The 22,794-nt window shown below is 40.6% G+C and overlaps 1 protein-coding gene across 12 annotated transcripts in view; it reads right to left on the bottom strand.

Moving 5' to 3' along the window:
- Positions 1-22,794, bottom strand: part of pleca (plectin a) — a 108,913-nt gene that overhangs the window by 8,405 nt on the left and 77,714 nt on the right. For 7 of the 12 annotated variants that reach the window (XM_042434915.1, XM_042434917.1, XM_042434923.1 and 4 more), the window contains 28 exons: positions 22,478-22,570; positions 19,404-19,570; positions 16,809-16,924; positions 16,499-16,605; positions 15,975-16,094; positions 15,763-15,858; positions 15,117-15,244; positions 14,337-14,430; positions 14,053-14,207; positions 13,393-13,729; positions 12,916-12,993; positions 12,581-12,742; positions 12,371-12,475; positions 12,027-12,122; positions 11,702-11,827; positions 11,218-11,370; positions 10,808-10,962; positions 10,594-10,720; positions 10,011-10,194; positions 9,787-9,807; positions 8,991-9,148; positions 8,332-8,510; positions 8,106-8,244; positions 7,499-7,855; positions 7,109-7,192; positions 6,914-7,018; positions 6,493-6,591; positions 113-3,460 (listed from right to left, as the gene is read on the bottom strand). In XM_042434915.1, the coding sequence (XP_042290849.1) occupies positions 113-3,460; positions 6,493-6,591; positions 6,914-7,018; positions 7,109-7,192; positions 7,499-7,855; positions 8,106-8,244; positions 8,332-8,510; positions 8,991-9,148; positions 9,787-9,807; positions 10,011-10,194; positions 10,594-10,720; positions 10,808-10,962; positions 11,218-11,370; positions 11,702-11,827; positions 12,027-12,122; positions 12,371-12,475; positions 12,581-12,742; positions 12,916-12,993; positions 13,393-13,729; positions 14,053-14,207; positions 14,337-14,430; positions 15,117-15,244; positions 15,763-15,858; positions 15,975-16,094; positions 16,499-16,605; positions 16,809-16,924; positions 19,404-19,570; positions 22,478-22,570 (7,089 nt within the window). Of the gene's footprint in view, positions 1-112; positions 3,461-6,492; positions 6,592-6,913; positions 7,019-7,108; positions 7,193-7,498; positions 7,856-8,105; positions 8,245-8,331; positions 8,511-8,990; positions 9,149-9,786; positions 9,808-10,010; positions 10,195-10,593; positions 10,721-10,807; positions 10,963-11,217; positions 11,371-11,701; positions 11,828-12,026; positions 12,123-12,370; positions 12,476-12,580; positions 12,743-12,915; positions 12,994-13,392; positions 13,730-14,052; positions 14,208-14,336; positions 14,431-15,116; positions 15,245-15,762; positions 15,859-15,974; positions 16,095-16,498; positions 16,606-16,808; positions 16,925-17,470; positions 18,067-19,403; positions 19,571-22,477; positions 22,571-22,794 lie in introns of those variants that run through there. The other 5 variants (XM_042434916.1, XM_042434925.1, XM_042434919.1 and 2 more) reach the window with 2 other exon arrangements.

Genomic DNA, 22,794 nt, shown 5'->3' with positions numbered 1-22,794 from the left:
ATGTTACATTTGCTTCCACAAATACTGTAGTTAGTGTGTTCAACAGGATTTTGTTAATTGTAAGGGTTGTATTCTGTATATTGTCTGACAGTGTTAATTTACATCACAATACCTCTTTAGATTTTTTCTGAAGCTCCTCAGCCTCTTTTTTCAGTTTCTCCCTCTCTTTTTCAAGGTCAGTGATGGCTTTCTTTAAGTCATCAGCTTCTCTGGTGCTCTGTAGCCTCTGTGTCTCCAACTTTTGAACAACAGTTTCTGTAGTTTGTCTCTCTGTGTCTTGAAGACGAGTTTTTGCTTCATCAGCTTGCTTCCTGAATTTCTTAGCCTCTTCTTCAGCTTTTGCCTGAGCTTCGCTGAGCTCTTTCACCCTTAATTTCAGTTTCTCTGCTTCAGCAGAAACTTCAAGCTGTCTCTTTCGCTCAGCCTCTAATGATTTTTGGAAGCCCTCTGTCTCCTTATCAAGCCGCAGCTGGATCTGTTGTTTGTCTTCTAGTAGTTTTTTAGCCTTTTCCTGTGCCTGGTTCTTCTGTTTCTGGAGCTCTTCTGCCTCAGCTTTCAGTTTTGTAGCTTCTTGGATGGCCTGCATTTTCTCCTTGAGCATTTTCTCCGCAAGTGTCCTCTGTTCAGCCAAGTCAGACTCAGCGATCTGTCTCTGTCTGGCTGCTTCCTCAGCCTCCACACTGAGCCTGGCAGCGTCCTCCGCCAGGCTCTTCATTTTCTCAGCTTCTTCTGCAAGTAATTTCTGTGTATTATCTTTGTCTTTCTTCATGAGACGCTGGTTTTCATTCTCAATTTTGAGCTTAAGTTTCAGGAGCTCATCCATCTGGATCTTAACTTTGGATAGTTCATCCTCCACCTGTGCCTTTTGCTTGACAGCATCATTTACTTCACCCTTCACTCGCTGAAGCTCCTCATCTAACACAGCTTTCTGTTTGTCAGTTTCATCCAGTTGCAGTTTAACCGTTGTAAGTTCCTTCTCAACCTGAGACTTCTGCTTAAGAGCTTGTTCAGCTTCTTTTTTGTGCTTGGCCATCTCTGAATCAGCCTGCTTCTTCTGCTTTAGAGCTGCTGCCTCAGCTGCTGCTCTCTTGGAGGCCTCCTCCTCTGCTTCTTTCTTCAGTCTCTCTGCATCTTTTTGAGCTTTGGCCTGTTTTGCAGCTTCATCCTCTGCAGCTTTTTTCTGTTTTTCAGCCTCCTCAGCTTTTTGACGGAGCAGGGCAGCCTCTTTCTCTGCTTTCTCTTTGGCTTTTTCGGCTGCTTGAGCAAGTTTCTTGGCCTTTTCAAACTCCTCTTTCAGATTTTCCTGTGCAAGAATGTCTTCTTTATTTTTACTGAGCACATCTTGAGCTTTTTGTTCCGCAGCACTGCATTTCTGTGCTGCCTCTTTCGCCAGAATAGCCTGCTTCTCTGCATCTTTCTCAGCCTTGTCTTTCTGTTTATTCGCTTCAGCAGCTTTCTTTTTCAGGCGGTCAACTTCCTCCTGAGCAGCTTTGCATTGTCGACCTGCCTCTTCCTCTGCTGCTGTAATCCTCTTCACCTTCTCCTCAGCTTCTTTCCTTTTCTTCTCTTCTTCTGCAGCAAGTTTTTTCAGTTTCTCTGCCTCTTCCTCAGCTTTGAGTTTGCTCTTCTCAGTCTCCTCTGCAATGCCCTTCAGTTTCTTTAATTCCATCTCCAAACCTGATTTGTCTTTTGATGCTTTCTCAAAGTTGATCTTAATGATATGAATTTCTTCTTCAACAACTTTCTTTTGTTTAATAGTTTCTTCCACAATTGTTTTTTGTCTCTCTAACTCAGAATCAGAAGAGCTCTTCAGATGTGTTATTTTCTCTGCAATGTCTCGTTTATGCTGAGCAGCCTGATCCTCCAGCAGCTTCCTCTGATAAGCTTCATCCTCAGCTTGTCTTTTGAGTCTTTCATTCTCTGCTTCTTTAGCTTTCAGGGCAATCTCTGCTTCAGTCTTCAGACGAGTTGCCTCATTGATGGCTGAAAGTTTTTCCTTGAGAATTTTTTCAGCTTCAGCTCTTTGCCGAGCTGCTTCTTCCTCTGCGATCTGTCTCTGCTTCTTCGCCTCTTCAGCCACTGATCTCAGCCTGGTTGCTTCCTCAGCAAGTTGTTTCATTTTCAACACTTCAGACTCAAGAAGCTGCTTGCTCTTCTCTGTTTTCGACAGTGTCTCCTTCTCTGCTTGAATCTTCATCTGCAAAAGAACATCCATTTCACTTCTGACTTTAGCCAGCTCATCTTCCAGTTGTTTCCTTTGGCTTTCTGCAGCATTCACCTCATTTTTTAGACGGTGGAGCTCATTATCCAACAGGCCCCGCTGTTGCTCAGCATGTTCAAAGTCAGCCTTTAAGCGTATGCATTCTTGTTCTGCAGAGAGCTTTTGCTGGGCTACTTGTTCTGCAAATTTCCTTTGTTTTTCCAACTCCTTCTCTGCATTGTCCTTCTGTTTAAGTGCAGCTTCTTCAGCCTTAGCCCTTTTCTTGGCGTCTCGCTCTGCCTCAACCTTCTGCCTCTCTGCTTCCTCTTGAGCCTGGCTCTTCTTTTGAGCCTCTTCCTCAGCTTGTAGCCTCAAGCGGAGAGCCTCATTGGCTTTCTGTCTCCATGTTTCAAGCTCTCTCTCTGCTTGCTCCCTGGCTTTGCTAGCTTCGTCTTGTTGTTTCCTGAGTTTTTCAGCTTCCTCCTGCAACTGCAGGACGGTGCCCTGCTCTTTCTTAAGGGATTCCTCAAGTTTTGTTGCCTTTTCATTGAATAAGATGGATTTACTTTGCAACTCTGTAGCAGCACTCTTCTGTGCTACCTCCTCTACTACCTTTATCTGTCTCAGTTTCTCCTCCTCAGCCTGTTTCATGCGCCTCTCTGCCTCCTCGGCTTGCATTTTGAATTTCTGCAGGTCATCCAGTGCTTTCTGTTTTTGTTTGGAAGCCTCTTTTTCTGTCTCAGATTTACGCTTCAGCTCATCTTCTGCATCTTTCTTTTTCTGAGTCTCTTCAGTCACCTGCTTGCGAAGCCTTTCGGCCTCATCCTGAGCAGCCTTCCTGAGTTTCTCAGCCTCAGTAGCCTTGACTCTGAGCTGCTGTAACTCAGCCTCAGATGTGGCCTTCTGTTTTATTGTTGTCTGCAACTGAATTCTAATTATGTGGATTTCTTCCTCGATCTTGGTGCGGCTGATCAATGCTTCTTCCAGCTGCTGACTCTTGGACTTGATCTCCTGCTCTGACAGACTCTTCAGACAGTCCAGTTCCTGCTGTATGTTTTGCTTTTGTTTCTCAGAATCCACTGCGACATCTTGCCTCTTGCTAGCCTCCTCTTTCATCTTCAACTTTAGCTCCTGGGCTTCTTGTTCGGCTTTGGCCACAGATTTAGCATGGGCCTCAGCCAACTGCTTTTGTTTATCTAACTCAGCCTGTATCTCTGCCATCCTTTTCATCTCCTCTTCTTTTAGTTTTTCAGAAGCTTTCTGTATTAGTAGAAGCAAAGATAGAGTAAAGGGAATTGAGAAAATGTTAGAAGTGTTAAATACAAATCTTCAATATCAAAGTAGTTATAAAACATGTAGGTACATTGACATGTAAATACATGAAAATAGGTTACAGCTATAGTTAATTATCTATAATAGACTAGCAGTTCTTTTAACTAGAGGGAAAATACTGTATTGGGAAATGCTTGTCATGTTTATTTAATGTATGGCACACAGACACTTCACAACACAACACCACACTTTGCTTTCATGCAGTTGAAGTATTTTAATTGCTTAATATTGTATTTAATTGCTCTTCATCTGTGTAATAAGGCCTGGCACAATAAGCACTGTACAATGTGGGCTTGTAACAAATAATAGAAAATTATGTGTATGTAATAATAATAATTAGTGATTATATGTCATGTTATATTCATATGTCAGTGTCATATTTGATATTGATATGGTTTGTTGTTGTATACTTCAGTTACCGTTTAACAGTTTTGTGTTACTGTCTCTCCTCAGTCTTTACAGTCGCAAAATAAAGCAGCTTTTGATAAATGTGTAAAGTAATTGAGAAGAAAGAGGCAGGGAATAAATAATTAGCAGCATGCTAATAATAAGCACTATGGGAAAGATACCAAAGGCCTTAAAGAAGTTAAGAAACAACCAAATAATTTGAATAAAATTATTATAAGGAAGCAAGTCAGAATTCAAAGAGTACACATCAGAATACTAAGACCACTAAGAATAATAGCATAGTGATGCAGCAAACACAGCATGATTTCATGTAACACAGAACACAAAATAAGCTTGGATTAAACCTGCAGTGCGGAACTTTTACTTCTAAATAAATGTCCGTTACATTCAAGCCCTCGAGTTCACACAATGCTGATTAACCCTATCACCGGCAGGTAAATCTCTCTGTATTTCACAGCACGGAGTTTTTAAATCTGGTGTCGGAGGCGACATTCCCGCACTGGCCAGATGAATGCATACTGTGCATACTCTATAGGCAGAGCATGCGCACCTGAGACTTACACCGGCCGAACGGCTAACTTCCAGTTAGCCCTCTGCTAACTTGAATGGGGATAAAATACTTTAATTATGCTGTTCCTCTAGACTTTCCAAATGTTATTGGACCAAATGGATCTAATTCTGAATTGAAAAGAGTCATTTCGCGGGGGTTGCAGAGTCGGACTAGAACAATGAGAGAAATCCCAGTAGGCCGGTTGCTATGTGGGCCGCTTGAGCAGCCCATTATACAAAAGCAAGAGCGAGAGAGATACGTCATCGACGCAGCAGCAGCGGCAGTAGCACCCCGGTCTGTGTAAAAAAGTCCAGGGCCGTTTTTTTGTACCAGTCTGACCCTGGGGGTGACACTCAAAATTATTTATCCATTGTAACCGCAACAATAACAATGGAGTAGGCTACAGCAGAGCCTACGATGCAAGCACGTGTTGACAGTGTTTTTGTAATTACTCTCACTGCCAGAAGGGGGAGACAAAAGTCCCGCACTCCAGTTTTAAAATGTAAGTGACAAAACAAAAATCCAAGATCAAATTACACCGATTCTGATAACATGAAGAGATGAGTTTTACTGTTTCGTACGAATGGTGAGTGCATAGTGTTAATCGTACAGGTGATTGACACCCAAAAGGAAGGTTCAAAATTTTAGAAATCTGCCATAATTGTCTCTAAATAAGCTCTGATTTGGGTATTAAGAGCTGAAATGATTAGTTAATTCATTGATTAGTTGACTATTTTGATAAAGGAAAAATTGTTTCAGTAATTTTTCAAACAAAATGAAAAAAATGCCAAACATTCTCTGATCCTAGCTTCTTGATTTAGAGGATTTTGATGCTTTTCTTTGTCGTTTCTCATTGCAACATGAATATCTTTTGGTTTTGGACTTTTGGTTGAACAAAACAAGACATTTGGAGATGTCACCTTCCACTCATAAACTGAATGATTAATTGATTAAACAGTATTGTCAAAAATGCAAATAAGTCATTCAAAAAGGGTAAATGCTTATATGTCACATTATTAGTACGTAGATTGGCATTACACTAGCAAAGCAAAAAAAGCTAACAGGAAGTTGCTGATTGCTCAGTTAGAGACACAATAATTCTTAATAAACTTAAAAGGGGCTCAATTATGAAAGGTCTCCAAAAATTCTTGAACCTTCCCTTCACTGTAGACAAGGGTCTGATGTAGAGAGGAATGACATGGACTGAGAGCGTCTTCTTTTAAATACCTGGTACTTTGGGGTTAATTCATCTCTTAAGTGCGTGATTAATATTCATCATGACAAAGCACTGGCAAGCAGTTCAAAAGGATCAAACACAATACAAAGTTAGAAAAGAAGAAAGGGGGAAAAAGTAAAGCCGTAGTTTGAAAAATAATATATCTGAGAAGGCAAGTAACCAAGCTGAAGCCTTCAAATCACAAGTGTGGGTGATTTCAAGAGGAAATAAAGAAGCAAATATCCACGGAGGGTTGAATCGAGGGCAACTGGACTTCATGGTTATGCAACCAAGAAGTCCAGTTGCCCTCGATTCGACCTTCCTTGGATAACCATGACCTGGATGACTGAGAATCTTTACAGACAAATAAGCAAATACCAAATCAAAATTGTTGGACAAGCAGTTGAGCAGTTGAGGAGAATGTGACTGAATTTGGGGCTGATGCTCCGCAGCCAAATCAGAGTCATGTGTACAGACTATGTGACATGATTTGAATAAATACACAGTGTAGGGGGAATGAGAGACATATGCTGTAGTGGGGATGTGATGTGCTGCAACACTAGGATGAAACTGTTTGCTTCACCAATGCACGCTGTCCTATCGTGCTAAACAGATTTGGACTCTGAGTAACACAATCCACCATCTGGAGTGCCAACATTTTCAAAGTATTTAATGACAAATGATTTCCCATACATTAATCAGTTAACAGGTAAGGGGTGACATTGTTTGTGTTAGTGGGGTTTTGGGTTTTTGACAGAAGCCTGTTGCTGCTGACTGTGTAATTACCTCGTTATCCTCCAGGCGTCGCTGTGCGTCCGTGATGAACTTAATATACTGGCTGGTGAGCGTCATCAGCTCGCTGTAGCGAGTTCTCAGAGTAACATACTGTAAGAAATTCAGCGGCATTAAGTATTTAACAGTGTGTTCACTTGATGTCTAACTCAAAACCGTACTTTTGGTATCAATTTCCAACACTCTTTATAATACATTTACTTCCCAGGATTATGTTTATAATATTGTAGTTAAAAACATTTTTAGATGTGTTTTTAGCAGAGTAATGACAAAAAGTTCACAGTCACTCAATTTCAGCACCAAAACCAGACGTGTGGACATAACGTTGCTCTTCTCACATTTAAGTTTATACAAAATTAAGTGACACCAGCTGCATCAAAAATAACACTTCTTCAGTCTTGTTTGTAAAACCTACCTCTTGAATGATATTATCAGATACACACTCCATTTTGGGTTTCTTTAAAGGAGAGGCAATGGGATCCTGGAGGGCTTTGTAGGTCAAAATCTGAAGCTCATAATCCTAAAAAAAAAAAGAAAAAAAGAAAAAAGTTAGTCGAGCCATATAGTAAACTTGTTGTTTTTGTAAAGCTTAACAACCATCTGTACATACCTTGACTGAATCAATGTAAGCCTTTGCATTTTTCTCGCAATTTTCAATCTTGCCCTTGTTTTTCTCGATCTCCTCCAGGAGTTTCTGTATGTATAAATAAAAATATTAAACACTGAAATAGGCTACAACATTTGTTTTAATTAACTTTATTGCAAAAAGAAAAAGCCACAGCTAGTCCTGATATTATCATTACTATAAACACACATTCATGGTTCACAGTCAGCAAGTATTTAAAGTCAGTAAAGAAAGACTCTTAACATGAGGAAATGTTATTTTGTTATTTTTAGTACATTTTCAGTACATGTGTATTATCAGTGTATCCACCAGGGGGCGACATAATGAGTTTTCCTCTCTGTACCCCACACAGCTTATTCTTTTCCTTTACAATACCTTCTCCTCTGCCAGTTGCTCCTTGAGAGCCTTGCTGTCACCAATGGGCACTGCTTGGATTTTCTCCTGCCTCTGCCTCGCCTCTCCAAGCCAGCGGATAAGCCACTCGTAGCTTTCGCGGTAGGACTTCATGTGGCGCCCGAGGAGGTCAAGCTCCCGCTGCCTCAGGTCGATCTGAGCAAACACAGCCTGCCAGCGCTCCAGGAGGCTGCTCACCAGCTGACGGTAATGCTCGAGCTCAGCATCGCGCTCGCTGTGGATCCGTGTCATCTTGTCATTGATAGCTGTTGCCCTCTTAAGCTCGTCCTGCAGGCGGTCAAATACCACCTGGTCGGCTTCTGCTTCAGCATGCATTTTCTGTCAGACAAAAAAAAAGCAGTGATCATACAGAGATAAAGGTCACATCACTTGATCATGCAGAAGAACCAGGTAATATAATTCTGAGTATGAAAGCAATGCAGCTTTGTAGAAACAATATGTTTGTAGAAACAAACCCAGATTAGAGCTTCAAATCCCAGATTGCCAAATATAAAATAAAATATGCACACTGATTGTAGATATGAAAGAACTGGAAACATCTTGACATCTTCTCCACAAGAAATAATACCTTTAGCTGACTGCGATGGTCCTCCACCTCTTTCTCCTCAGCTGGCACTTTGTTGACATCTCGCAGACCAGTCTCATAAGTCTTCAGTGTGTCTTCTGCATCTTTAGTGTTTCTGATCACTACATCAATGGTTTTCAGCCTGAAAACGAGGGGTTTACACTTTATAAAAAGCACAATACCAGTTGGAAATTCAACAGTAAGCATTCAGAGAGTCACAAAGCCTCACTTGTCCAGGTAGACGGAGGAGAGGCCATAGACGTGGTCCATCTTCTTCAGAGTGACGTCCAGTTCGGAGCGCAGCATCGGGGCAGAGCTGGACTGCTGAGGAGACGCCAGAACCTCCTCTGTCTTCTCAGTGATAGAGCTCAAGTCTTTTTTCAAACCCTCCAACTCTGACTGGACTTTCTGTTACCAAGAAAAATGAATAGAGTTTAATTAACAAATTATATAGTATCACCAGGATTAAGCCAATAACATCCACATATCACCATTTAATCAACATTAAATCAAACAATATACATATTTTCATATAAAAGCCTCAAAAACATACTGTTGCATGTTAAAAGGACTCTTAAGTTTAATTGAGGTTATTCTGTTTCCTTCTACATCTGATGTTGTGCTCATGTTTTTTAGAGCTGCATCGATTGGTCTGCAACTATTTTGAGAATTGATTCATCATTCAGCTCATTTGTTAAGTAAAAATAGTGGTTTTAGGGTCTTAAATTTGAGAATTTGCTGCTTTTTTCTTGTCTAACATTACATAAAATTGAATATTTTGGGGTTTCGGACTGTTGTTTAGACAAAATAAAATATCTGATGATGTCATCGTGGACTTGTGACTTGTGGTGGATATCTTATCTCAGGTCTTATTTTTCATGATGATACCATTTGCTCTGCAGTCTTCAGTGCGCAGGCTTTGAGAGGCTCTTTGTCCACAGGCTGGCGAAGACGTGTCACCGTTCGATTCTCGCAACCCTCCAGCCTCAGACGAAGGTCCTTGATCTTGGTCAGGTAAGTCTTGCAAACAGACTCGTCTTGCTCTCCTGGTCAGAATATAAAAAGGTATAACGTATATTATGCTTTGGCAGAGAATGCAACACCTGGATACTTAAGCTGGTTGTTAGTTCAAGTCAGGTTTTGCTTTGGACGTAGGATAAAGCTTGTAGTATTTGCACACAAAAAAACATACTCTACAAAAACCACAGCACAATCTTAAAAGTACTACAGTAGCTACAGAATCTCTAAGTAAGTTTTTAAACTGTTTTCTATGTAATGCATTTTGGTACAAGGTGTTCAAATGATAAAATCTAAAACATATATAAATCACTTTAAATCATTTGGAAAAATTAAGCTGTTTAAACTGCAGGTTTTACTCTCAGATTCGTTTCATATTACACACAATAAATTTACTTCATGCTTGACTTGTTGCATGTTGATTAGTCTTCAGAGGTTTATCGGCTGATTAATTCATTCACTGATTAAGCCTGAAAAGTCAGTTACAATGAAACCCATGCACAGAGACAAGAAAGCAGTGAAGTTAGGAGGAATACTAAAATCAGCGAGGGTAATTAAGATGATCGAGTTAATGGATGAAATGAAACATGACAGCACAACAGCCCTCAGTGCACACAAAGTCCTGTTCAGCCAATCAAAAGCTCCAACTGGACATCTGACACCTTACCTGCCCTGGGTGGCACAAAGCCTGTAATATGAATCCAACAGTCAACTTACACACAAATGACCATGGGTGAATTTCAACACATGTGGCTTGCAAATGATTGATTTCATGAGAATATGATCTGACCAGCTTGAAACAAAATAAAATGTATAATAATGACGTCAAGGCCATGTTTTGGTGATGATAAAAAGAACCTAGAGTGACATATGACAATAAAAAGTACACACCTTGCTCTGCAGTGCTGACCAGCGTGTTGTAGTGCTGGTTGGCCTTGTTGTAGTTGGACTCTACTTGCATACGGTCCTCTGCCCCGAACGTCTGGGAGTCCTGGCTGTCTCTCAGGAAGTCCTGGTAGTGCTGCTCCAGGTTCCTCAGTGCCAGCCGGTACTCCTCCACCCTCAGGGTCTTAAACTGCAGGTGACACAATGAAAGTTTAGATGCAGACGAAGTATATTAACTAGCAGAATGTAAAGTGGCCAATAATCAGCCAACATCAAACTGATCTTGTCCCATTTTAAAAGATATAAATCAAATATAATAAACATCACTACTCAATAATACAAGCATGTAGAAAATCCACTACAAATTAATTGTCTTAAGTAGTTTTCATACCTACTATACAAACAGGCAGAAATCTAATGTATACAATTATGTAAGATGTAACAAGTACAGACAACACAACTAAACTACTGAACAGCTATTGTCCAATCCTATTCTACTGATCTAAACTGTCATTTATAACAGGCTGTATTCATGTGTGCTTCAGTGAGTTGTGTGTTGCTTTCTCTCTAATATATCCTCATTGGTTACCATGGTGATGTTCCAGGTGTTGATGATGTGGATATCTCTCATCAGGTACTGCCAGGACAGCATGCTCTTCATGTCCACAAACATCGTCTGCCACATTGTCTGCAGCCTCTGCAGATTTCCATCCAGTCTGAGGAAAGTAAAGTGGAGTTAGTGCAATCTGTGAGTGTGTGGATATTAACTTATATAAGACACCCTGGGGCGACTCTCAGCTCACCCTGCAACGCTATTCACAGCGTCCTTATTGGTCGGCGGAACAAGGAAGCAGATAGACGGTACAGACGCCTCGCTGCCTTTATCATTCAGCACTTTCCACTTGTGGGGCTGCGAGTTGTTCAGCAGAGCGCATTCATCTCCTCTGTGGACTGTTATCTGGAGGAAGATAAAAACAGATGTTCATAACTGACTGGTCAGTGGACTGAATCCACCACTGGAGATTACTGTAATTTACTGGCAATCTGAAAACAATAGAAAAATGTACTGTCCATGTAATTTCACTTTATTGAAAATTAATGAAAAGCTACTAAATTCTTTGATGAGATTTTGGCTACTATAGTCAAGAGGAAACACGGGGATCCACGCAAGGATCATTTCATGTACAAAAAACAGATTTGATCTCCTGATTACCTCCATCTGTTTGAAGTCGCAGACGGCCTGGACAGGCAGTTTACCCTTTATTGGGGTGGCAGGGTTACGTGGTTTCAGCTGGATGATGGTCTTAGCTCTCCGCTTCAGGCCTTCCAGGTGAGTTTTGAACTCATTCAGTTGCTCTTTCTCGTCCTGTGAGGAAGACAATAAAGTATGAAGCACAACAAACAAACATTTTTTTTATGGTATTCCATGCACTATTATTATTGTTATTGTAAAGCTGCACTAAAAAAAGCTTTTATATACATATATTTCTACGAATAAATGATTTTTTTCACCATCTCCAACTGTACTAGTGACTCAAAGGAAATGTCTCAGTAGGAGCTCAGCTGCTTAAGTGTCTCCAGCAGCTCTGAATCAGATGCTGTATAATTTGCCAGTAAACAGAATAAGATGTACGCTTTCATGTTATTCCAAATACTAACAATGTTTTGATAAGCGTAATAACAGTGAATAAACCTACAGCTGCGTCCTGCACAAGGTCTTCTAGCCGTGTGACTGTAATGGAGCGGTCACATGTGTATTTCCTCTTCATTGTGTCTTGGATCTTTTTGATCTTCTCCTCTGCCTCTTTCACATCAGAGAAGAACTAGATGAGGGGAAAAAAAGTAGAGAAATTAAGTTGTAGTGTTGTTTTGAGTTCATTAAATGTACCATTTATACAGAGAGCAAAGGTATGACAACAAAAAGGGCAACAAATTAACTGAGGAGAGAAGAAGAACTTGAAATTATGCTTGGATAAATAACCCGACTAAGATAACTCTTTATGGATAAGGTAGTAAACATACTTGGAAGTAGGCAGTGTTTTCTTTCAGGTGGGTTTCGATGCAGCAGCACAGCTGGAGAATCCAACTCCACTGAGTCTGCAGAGCTGCAGTAAAGGCCTGCAGAGGGAGGGAGGGAAAGTAGAGAGGAATTAAAGGTGTACAGATGATGAGGAGGACAAATTATTTATGCCAAAACAGTTCAAGTCAATTTTATCTGTATATTCCAATATCACAAAAGACAAATTTACCTCGATGGGTTTTCAATTTAAAAATTATACATTAATAATACAGTCATGTTTGTTTAAATTAAGATTTCTACAATGTAGTGTGGTGTATATAGTCTGCAGTAGTGCACTGAGTCTTACCTCTAAGGTCTTCCTGGCAGGGTGTCCGTCTCTCAGCAGTTTGTCTCCTGTGGCCTGGACACCGTTCATCTTCTTCTCTCTGAGCTCCAAGTCTCTCATCAAACCCTGTTCAGCAACAAAAACATTAATAAAGCAGAATCATATCACTGTCATCCTCACCAGAGAGCACTGTGGGTAAAAAAATATCATATAACAACACTGTTACTCTACCGAATAGTTTTCTTTCTTGGCTGCCATGTTGGTGTTACGTTCACTCCAGTCGTAGTTGACCTCTTCTTCCTCTTTCTCATTCAGCCACATCAACTCTTTGGTGGCTGCAGTGACGAAGGCATGAAGCTCGTCCAGGTAGCGCAGGCGGGCCTTAGAGGCGTTCTAAGAGTGGACAGATGACACCAGAGTTGTGATATATTTTAAGGGACTCAAAGAGCAGTTTGGAAGGACACTGGAAGGGAAAAGAGGGCTTCAACAAGAAGACAGTTCATTGAACTTTTTTACTAGTCATTTACAGTTTTTCTCTAATTTAGTGTTTTTTTTCTGTAACTTACCAGGAGCTTGCCGTACTGCAGCTCAAGTTTTCCCAGATAGTCACGGTAGGCGGCTTTACTGGCAGGTGAGATTTGACTCTGGAGCAAAGAGGCAAAGTCAGAGGTCAGACAAGCAATAGTTAATGCTGTTTTGCCCAAACTGTCAACACAGTTACATGAATTAACACAGATACCAAACAATTAAGGGAAAAGAAAAATGCAGGAAAAGGAGGAGTGGGTAATAAAGTAGGGAAAAAAAGTATGTAAGAGAACATTTAAAACACATTAAAACACTCCCTCAGCATAAGAAAGTTGTGGATTAAAACATCTGCACTTTTCAGTCCTTAAAATGTCCATGAGTTTTTAAAATGATTTAACATTGATGCTGCTAACAACAGTGTGTCCTGCATAGCTGCAGTAGAGCTGCTGGCAACTGCACAATAAACATGTAATCAGTTTTGTTTTTCTGACTCCAATTTTCCTGTTGACTGATCATACCTCATCAGCCTTTGCCCTTTCGATCTTGGAGCGGAATTCCTCCACAGACTGGTGCAGGCCGCGGTGACTGCCCAGCTGGGACTCCACAGTGGGCAGGTCGGTGCCCCACTCCCCATCATCCACCCGGCGCTGGTTCTCCTCCACCCAGGCCAGCAGATCTTGGATGTAGCGCATGGTGACTTCATCCAGCTCGGGCCGCACCCTCATGGGGGCCTGCTGCAGGACCTGGGCTGTGTGGATCTGAGTCATGGGGATCTGAGTGGTGGTCACACCGGACTTGAGACGAAGGTTGTACTCACTGCGGAGGTTCACCAGCCTCTCGTGGAGACGGTACACTCTGGAAACAGAAGAAGAAAAATGTCAGTTAGTGCTGAAATTATTAGTCGATTTTTCATATTCATAAAATTGTTTCAGTCATTTATGAAGCAAAAATACCAAACATTCACTCGTTCCACCTTCTCAAATTTTAGGATTTGCTAAATTTCTGTTACCTTTGGAATTTATATTGTTGGCTGCGTGTTTTATCAGATTAATCAGTTAATCAAAAAAAGACAAATTAGGAGATCCGTTGATAACAAAAATAAAATTTGTTGTAACCCTACTGTCAAAGCTTAATCATTTCTACTGTTGCAGAGTTTGATTAGTTCATTTCTTCTGCACCTGCGATACATCTGCTCAGCTTGAAGGTGGCGTCCATCTTTGAGCAGCTGAACATCATTGAAGAGGAAGCGGATCATTCCTTCTGCTTTTTCTAAATCTGCCTCCATCTCTGCTGTGTGCTGAGCAGGTTTTCCTGAGCTCAGCATCCTCACATCCTGCAACACAGAGAAAACAATTCAGATGTAATGGGGTGTAACTCAGCTGTAATGATTTTTGGTAAAATGCTGTTGTTATCATCTGTCAGAAATGTTTTTTTTTTTCTCCAACACAGGGTGGAGTCTCACCGTCTGCAGCAGAGTTTCCACCTGGTTGAGCTGCTCCTCGCACACCCCCGACTCCATCTGGACCTTACTGACGACCCTCTGAAGTCGCTCCAGCCTGCAGTGGGAGAGGGGAGGGGGAGAGGGGAGGTCAAAGGTCAAAAATCACTTTAGACAAGGTAAACTACCTGACATTCCTGTTGGCCTCCAGGGTACATTTTCTGCTTTGTCTGATGAAATTAAGATAAACCCATCTCATGACAAATAAACTAAACAGACAAAAAAGTTAAGTGAAGTAATTAAAGCACTTACTCCGTCCTCTGGCGGAATAAATACTTAAAACTGTATCCCTGATGCAAGAAAGCCATGATGGACTCCTTTAAAGCTCTGTCTGTCCACTAAGGTAGAGACGATATTTTCGAATCTCTCCACGGAGCTCTCTGAAGTCTGGAGGAACCAAAACCCAAAGCTACGCCCTGCCAACCTTGTGATTAAAAAATAAGTTTATGAATGACTATCAAATGACCATATTATTGTGAGATTGTTGCCGTGGCGATCGCAAGGTTGTCATGTGTTTTCCGTAATTTGATTTTTGTTGCCCCCACCCACAAAGCCAACTCAGTGTAATTTTATTTCCAAAGTGGACTTAATCATTAGGAAATGAGTCATCCTCATGGTCACAGAACAACGGTCGTGTGATGACTCATTTCTGACTTTTTGTGGTTTTTTTCACCAGCTTTTAAAAATATGTGAAGTTTGCTTTGGCAACAGAGAGCATCTGTTAAGATTTGGGTGCCTACTTACCTCTCAAATTCTGTCCTGAGGAGACGCTCTCTCTCCAGTATAGCGACGTGCAGACGACCCCATTCCTTCTCTACATCGAAGGGATGGTAACCTGGCGGCACTTTGACGTGACCTGCCTGGACTGCACCCTGCAAAATAACAAACAGAGTAAACTGTAGTTAAATAAATCTGTTTTGATTCTTTCAAATCATGGACACATTACGTCGTGGACTAATTTTGATCATTAGACTCTTGTGATTAATTTGAACATAAAGGTTTCAAGGATGTATTACACTGTTAGACAGCAAGAACGACTTTTAAGGTTTCAGTTGTACACTCTGCCATGCATTGCACCTGGATTATCTTTTTGAAAATGACCACAAAATGACAGACTATTAATAAATATAAAACATGTTCATATCCATGTATCTCCATAACAGTAACAGTCTGTTTAAGTTTTACACTGTGCTTGAGGGTGGTGAAAGGTTAACTGTCAAGTATAAAACTAGAATTTATCTCAGTTATATTTGGAAAAAAAATAGTACTTAAACGTTGAGGATTCTCTGAACATATTGCGAACTTGCAAAATAGTCTGCAAAACATCCTGCAAACAGCCGACTTCATGACTTTCAGACACAGATTCATTAGAGCTGCTGAGGAAACTCGCCTCAAAAGACTTGAAGATGTGTTTGGAACGGTTCTTGTCTGCCTCCTTCGCAGGAAGCTCTGTTTCCTTGAACTTCAGAAACTGACGCCAAAGAACCTGCAGATCAGAAAAGTGACGCATCAGATTATCATCAGGTTCTTCATCATTATAATCCTCATGTAAACTTAAACAAAATTGTATTTTTAAAGTAGAAATAGCCCAGAGACACTTACCTCAATCTCCTCATAGCTGGTGGGGAACTTCTTCTCCTCAAAGACGAGGATGTGGTGTCTGATCCACTGGAGCAGCACGGTGACCAGCTCGTAGTACTCCTGCCAACGCAGCTCCAGCTCCTAAAAGACAGATGTACAGGTTCAGTTTCAATTTCTACATTTTCTATCGCTATAATATCTTCATAAATGTTTTCATTATCTTAGGACTTCTTTATCTTTATCTTGATCCTGCATTATGGTTTCATGGTGATAATGCTGATAGCAATATATTTAGGATGTGTTTTCTTAACTCCTAATTGCTCTCATGATTTAAGAAAAAATATGACCAAAATATCAAATTTATAAATTAGATTATGTTTAAAATACTAGTATGAATAAAAATATATAAGCGATAAGGCATTTACTATTTACATAATTGCTCCTGCAGATGTAAGTGTCACCCCATCTCTTGTCTCTGCTGTTAACAGATCTTTATAATGATCTGGAGGAAAGATTAATTGATGATGAGGAAGAGGAAGACTTACATTGGCTTTGACACCATCCTGAACGTCTGGTACTCTGGGCATGACATCGTACAGAGAGGAGACATATGTGATGATGGATTTCTCGTCGGGATGGGGCACATCCACATCTATAGAGAGAAAAAAAGAGGATTTAAAGTAAAAAGTTACTGTTACTTTCAGTTAAGTATAAGCTACACCTGAAGTGTAGTGAATAGCCCAAATTTTAAGGGTGAGAAGCACCTAAATAGAAATAACATTGTAATAACAATAATAATATTTCCTAAAGACAAATATTCAGAGTGATATGGTGAATAAGTGCGAGTCTTCTCACCCTCAGGATCCAGCAGTCTGGTGACACCCAGGTCTCTCTCTGCCACGCTGAAGGCCTGCTCCAGATTCTCCTGGTTGGTCTGTCGGTACACTTTACTCATGTCAATCAGAGTGGGCCTGCGGACAGCAACCAATCAGAGAGAAGAGTGAGTGGAAGTGGGCTGTTATTCTGTTATCACTGTCAATCAAGATTCAAGATTTGCCAGATTGTGTGTGACAGTTGAACATGTCAGTGACATATTCATTAATTATCTTTCGGCGTTTATGCAATTTATTTCAATTGTTTACCTGCTGGCTATAATTCCACAATGACGGCTGCCAGGTAAAAAATGTAATGTTACGTATTTCATGTTTTATTTTGCTTGAGGCAGTTTCATCATGAGTATAGTGTGTTATGTAAAGGGCAAGCAAAAACAAGATTCCTCACTACCAGAGAAGCTTAAAATCCCCCTATCTTTTTATACACAAAGAAAAGAGGCATTGCCTTTGAGTACACTTGGCAGGAAGACGTAGCTCCAGCAACATGTAGGTACAAGCATAGAGCATCTCACAACTCTAAGGAGATAAAAATGCACCTCATATCCAGAAATATCAAACAGGATGATTATAAAATGTACAGTAAATTCTGCACAGTTAAAAAAAAAAGCTTCAGAGTATTCATACACTTGCACAACTCTCTGGACGTAGTATTCTCTTTGTGTCCGTGGTGGTTCTCTCTCCACATAACAGGCCTGTCTGTAGGACAGTCGGTCCCTGCTCAGGTGAAAGATGTGAGGCTCAGATCCAGATTCTTGCTCGTCGCTCTGGGAACCTCGACTGGAGTGGGCCCCGGGGCTAAGGGAGCCTCGGCCCAAGTCGAAGGAGTTCTCAGCGGGGATGTCCTCACACAGCATGACCACTCTGTCTTCCAGGTCACTGACAGAGCCTGCCGTGCTGCTGGAGGCGCTGTTTAGCCGCCTTTTGGAGTGGAACTTTCTCTTCAGCTTCAGCATTGTAGTAACGGTCAAGTTCGACACACTAAAGGTTTCCAAGTGAGTGGAGTCCGAGTTTTAACTTTTGTTTTGCAAAAACTGTTAAAAAGTCATAACAAAAAGTTGAAGTTATGTTAACTTATTAAGAAAAATGTCATCCTTGCTCAAGTCCACTGTCCTGCTTGTATCCAAATCCTCTTCTTACTGTTTTGTCAGATTTCCACTGTTCCACTAAGTCATCACTAAGCCTCCGCACTGCGCTCCTTTGCAGCTCTGCAGCTGTTAAATATCTGCACGTCCTCCTCTTCCTCCACCAGGAAAGAATCTATGGCAGAGCGGTTAGCGTACTTATGATTTGCTACAACCTGCCGAGCCTCTAGTGAGCATACCTCCAGGGCGATCTTTTCTCAAATTAGAGTGATACACCCACACTGTCAAAGGAAATGCTTTCTCTTTTCTTAACGAATGATGCCAACTCCAGTAGTACATGTTATTTTTGTTTCGCAGGGATCCTGCAGGGCTTGTTTTTCTGCGCAAATACAAAGACTTAAAGTGGTACTCCACCCAAAATATATGGTTTGAGTATGAAACATTTGCTCCATGTAGGCTTGAAAGGTGGCTGTTAAAAGTTAGTAGTTTTCTAAGTGAGGGAACCAGCAGCTTGCCTGTTACAATGGATTCTTATGGTGACAAGTTTTCTAAGCAGAAAAAACAAAAATCAAAGCATCCACAGAGACTTTTCAGACTTCTATTGCACCATGTACGTATGTTCTGGACAGTTGTTGCTAAATACAGTATATTGCTGCTGTCAGAATCACAGTGTATTTCACCATAGTTTGATGCAACAATAATCCTTTGCAACATAGCAGACAGATGGGCAAGTGGATTACACTACAGGAGCAGTTTGTGAAGTTTTTATGAGCGCTTTGATACTTTTTTCCCCTACAGTGAAACCATTGTAAGCAACATAAATTCAGGTTGACCGCAGCTGCTTCCTTTCAAGCCTACAGAGGAGTGTTTGATACTCAAAAACAAGATGGTTACACTTTACTTCAAGCGTAAATAAATTAACTGAGTGAGTGTAATGAGTAAAGTGGGGAGTTCAAGCCTCAGTCAACAATTATCTTGAATTTATGATTTATGACGACCGATCAACATTTTGTCCCGACAAGTCAAGTGCACTACCGTAAAGCTCAAATATGGTTTTGACATTCCTGTCTCTGACCTTACTGCAATAAATAACAAAAAACACAACATGAAATATGCAGGAGGTCACAGAGAAGACCTTCTAACTGCGTAAAATTCATGTCCTACGGTGTAATAAGATCCCAAGTCCAGGCAAGCTTTTCTAACCACAAAATGCAGTTTGAACCACTTTCAGCATCATCAACACTTTTTTTTGCAATACATTATTCATGCTCACTGTATAATCAGACCTGAGTTACTGTAGATGCTCAGACTTGTTTTTCCTCACCTTTTTAGTCTCAGCCTGACATTTTGATCTATACACTTCTTGATAAGATCGGTGCCTACATTTTGAAAGTTGTCAACGGGACTCAAATGTCTAAAATTATCAGTCTGGGGGCCGTGCTCTGACCTCGATCTACTGAGGTTCAGTGTCTCACCTGTGTTTGTGTATGACGGCGTTGAAGAGTTTGCCATCCCTCCAGCTGGTGGTGAAGTTGTCACAGCGCAGGCCCTGGTATCCCTCAACCATCCTCTGAGACCACAGCAGCAGCTTCTCTTTGGCCGTCATGTCGTCTGACTGGCCGTTCACCTGAATGTCAGAGATCTGGAGGGGGAGAGGGTGCAACTAGTCAGCGATAAAAGGTGCAGATTGAGCAGATAGTAATTTTATTTCTTTAAAAAGGCACTTGAATCATAGCTCTCTTTTTAGCTGTTAATTGGGAGGGTTGCACTTCCAATTTTTGGTAACATGGAGCGCGTTCATTCTGAGTGTGAATGCACTTATTTTAAGTCACTCTGGACAAAAGAATCTAATTTAAAGTAAATATTTCAGGAAAAGGATAAAGAGATACACAAGAATAGGTTCAATTGAATTGAACAATCCCCAAAAAAAAGCAGAACTTTTCCTAAAAGGCACATACGACTGCCATATGTAGTGGTATATTTATTATAAAAGGATTTCATGGAAAAATGACTTTTTTCATCATAGAATATGAACTCTTCTGTGATATATTGAATGTGACTGAAGTGTTGGGCAGGAACACTTTTTCCAGTGTATACGCTGATTTCTTCCAGACTTGAGATGAGTCACATATGAAACCTCAAATAAGAACCGCCACTTTTACTTGAAGGGCACATGAAATCCATTAAATTCACTGTTTTGGGGGGGAAACATGAAAGCTTCACAATTATATAAGTGCACAACAGAAATCATGTGAGTGAAAACGTCTACTATGAGTCACTGATCTTACAAGGTTATATATTCAAATCTATAATTTCACTAACTACTGTGGAGTCTGTAAATGAATGTCGGACTGTGTTACAGCCCAATTCACAGGCAAATTCCTCTTTTTTAAGAACTGCGAGGCTCAGCTATGAGTCACAAAAAATCCCTCTGCTATATATATATATAATGGTTATTCTCATGAAGAGCGACTACAACATAAACTGCAGATTTGATAAATACACATGTGCTTGAAGGTACATTCTAGCACTGTGTTGACATTGAGGGATCTGGCATTAATTTTACTGGTTTGATTTTGTAGTTGGTTGACTTGCTGAGTGTCTCTTCTGCATTCATTCATCACCCAGTGGCCACCAGATCTATAATCAGCTGTATAAACAGTACTTTTGAAAAGTCTTTGGTGTTTGTTTTGGTCTGCTTGACGTACCAGAAGGGTGGAGTTTACTACATAACCTGGCACACATTTATGAAAGTTGCAACAATCACAGGAAACCTTTTATAAGTCAGTTCTGTTTGCTTTTTTTTTAAAACTGTCTATTTAACTTGGCTTGATGCAGAAAACTCTACCTACTCAAGGCTGCAATTAGGTTAAAATAAATATTTGCAACTAATATTTGAGTATTTATATCACTTCTTGGTGATTTTTACCCACAGATGAGACCAGAAAAATAGACAAAACTGAAGAAAATTGACCGTATTTTAGCTCCAGATGATGCATTGATAAGGGCTGCAATTCCAGTCCAGATAGATTTCATGGTTTCTTACTGGAACAAAGACCCCTTTATAACTGCTATATACTATTTTCAGTGTTTTGGGGTATGCTGATGAGTCATAGCAGAACTAAAAGAATTCACTTACAGGCTGTTTTTTTTTGCAGGAAAGGGTGGAGGAGGGAAAAAAGAAAGCATTTCTGTTATTTTCCCTCCACAAGGGAAACCCCGGTGTGGTCGTGGTCAGCGAGTGACTCAGACACTGAATGGAACAAGAACCTCCACCCTCACACCCTCTTTTAAAAGTGCTGAAAGGATCCCAGCTCCGTCTCTGTCACGAAGCGGGCCCATTATTTAAACCAGTCACCTGTGTATCACTACACTGTGAGCAGCACCTGGGGAACTCAGAGGAAACTCACTATTGTTTGTGATGACTAGCATGTGCCAAGAGAAAGAGATTATGGGTTTGTTTTCAAGAAATAATAGCTGCCTGATGACTAAGTGTGCATACAATGAGGTTTTTTTGTTTTATGACCTGAAAAAGTACATTAGTATCAGACAATAGTTAAGTTTTAAAACACGGACCAACAGCGGGGAATCATTTCTCATCATTTTCACTGCAGTTTGATGTTTCCGACTGAGTCCCGAGCTGTCACACCCACGCCTCTTTCCAGCTTCCTCATGGGAATCACTGAGTCACGCAGGACAAGGAAAAGGATCCCACATCCACATCCTAACATAACCATCATTATAGCATCAAAGAATCTTCATGCGCTCCCTCGCTTTTTCTCTAAAATCTTCCCAACCATCTGCTAAACAAATATCCCAAAATGCCTCCTCATCATCGGGAACACATCTGCCCACTGACGAATGCTTTCCTCCAGTGTGGCTTGTGCTGCCAGAGATGGTATGAGCAATTTTATCCTGTTTATGTTTTGGAATGAGGACTGTCTGTTTGAATTAAACCTCTACATTTAGATTTAGCTGTACATGCAAAAAAAAAAAAGGCTTTGAAATGTACTGATTGACACGAGGACATCCCACTTTAAAAATGAATGAATAGCTTTTTTCTAGTGTTTAGTCTTTGTGCACTCAGGAACTCCAGAAACGGTGGTACTTGTGTATAAGAGCCTAAGTACTGCCAAATGTCTGATAAAGCCCATTTGGAAGTGATCGGCTGCTGGACTCTACTGTACTATAACTGCAGTGTCAACAAAGGATAAACTGAGACTGATGACTAAAACCCAGAGGGAACACTGCGCTTTGATTTTTCTTACCGTTCCATGGAAGCGAACTAATCACAATGTAATGAAAGTAAACTGTACAAAATGCATGTTACTCATACTTAATCTAATGCAATTAGGTGCAAACGTGCAGTTTAAGATAAACACCAAACGTAGCTCAGAAAATGTGACTCAGCTGTCTTAACAAGGCTCAGGCAGTTTACTTTGAATACATGTAAAATATAAATAAAAGCAATCTGTGCAGAAATGACTCACTGCCATGATACTAATAATAATCTAAAGTGAAATGACTCCTAAAATGTGTCCTTCATTACCTGGAAGTGAAGGATGATGGTCCATATCAGCCCCAGAGTCAGCTTGGGGTTTCCATCTGCAATGTCATCATTCCTGATGTTGACCAGTTTGACCTGAAATGTTGTGAACAACGATGAAATTATTTAGATTCCTGTCGGTTTATGATATTTTTCGGTTAGTTAAACTGAATGTTTATCTTCTAAAATCACAATCATTGTGGTATGAAATTGTTTTGTGATGTTTCCTGTGACAATGAGTCACAGCGAAGGGATACATCCTGCTAGTTGCCGTGCCAGGGCAAAACACTATAATAATAAAATTACATGCAACTACCAGA

This window comes from Thunnus maccoyii, chromosome 15, assembly GCF_910596095.1.
Source record: "Thunnus maccoyii chromosome 15, fThuMac1.1, whole genome shotgun sequence".
Classification (NCBI taxonomy): Eukaryota; Metazoa; Chordata; class Actinopteri; order Scombriformes; family Scombridae; genus Thunnus; species Thunnus maccoyii.
This window is presented reverse-complemented; position numbering and strand designations above follow the sequence as displayed.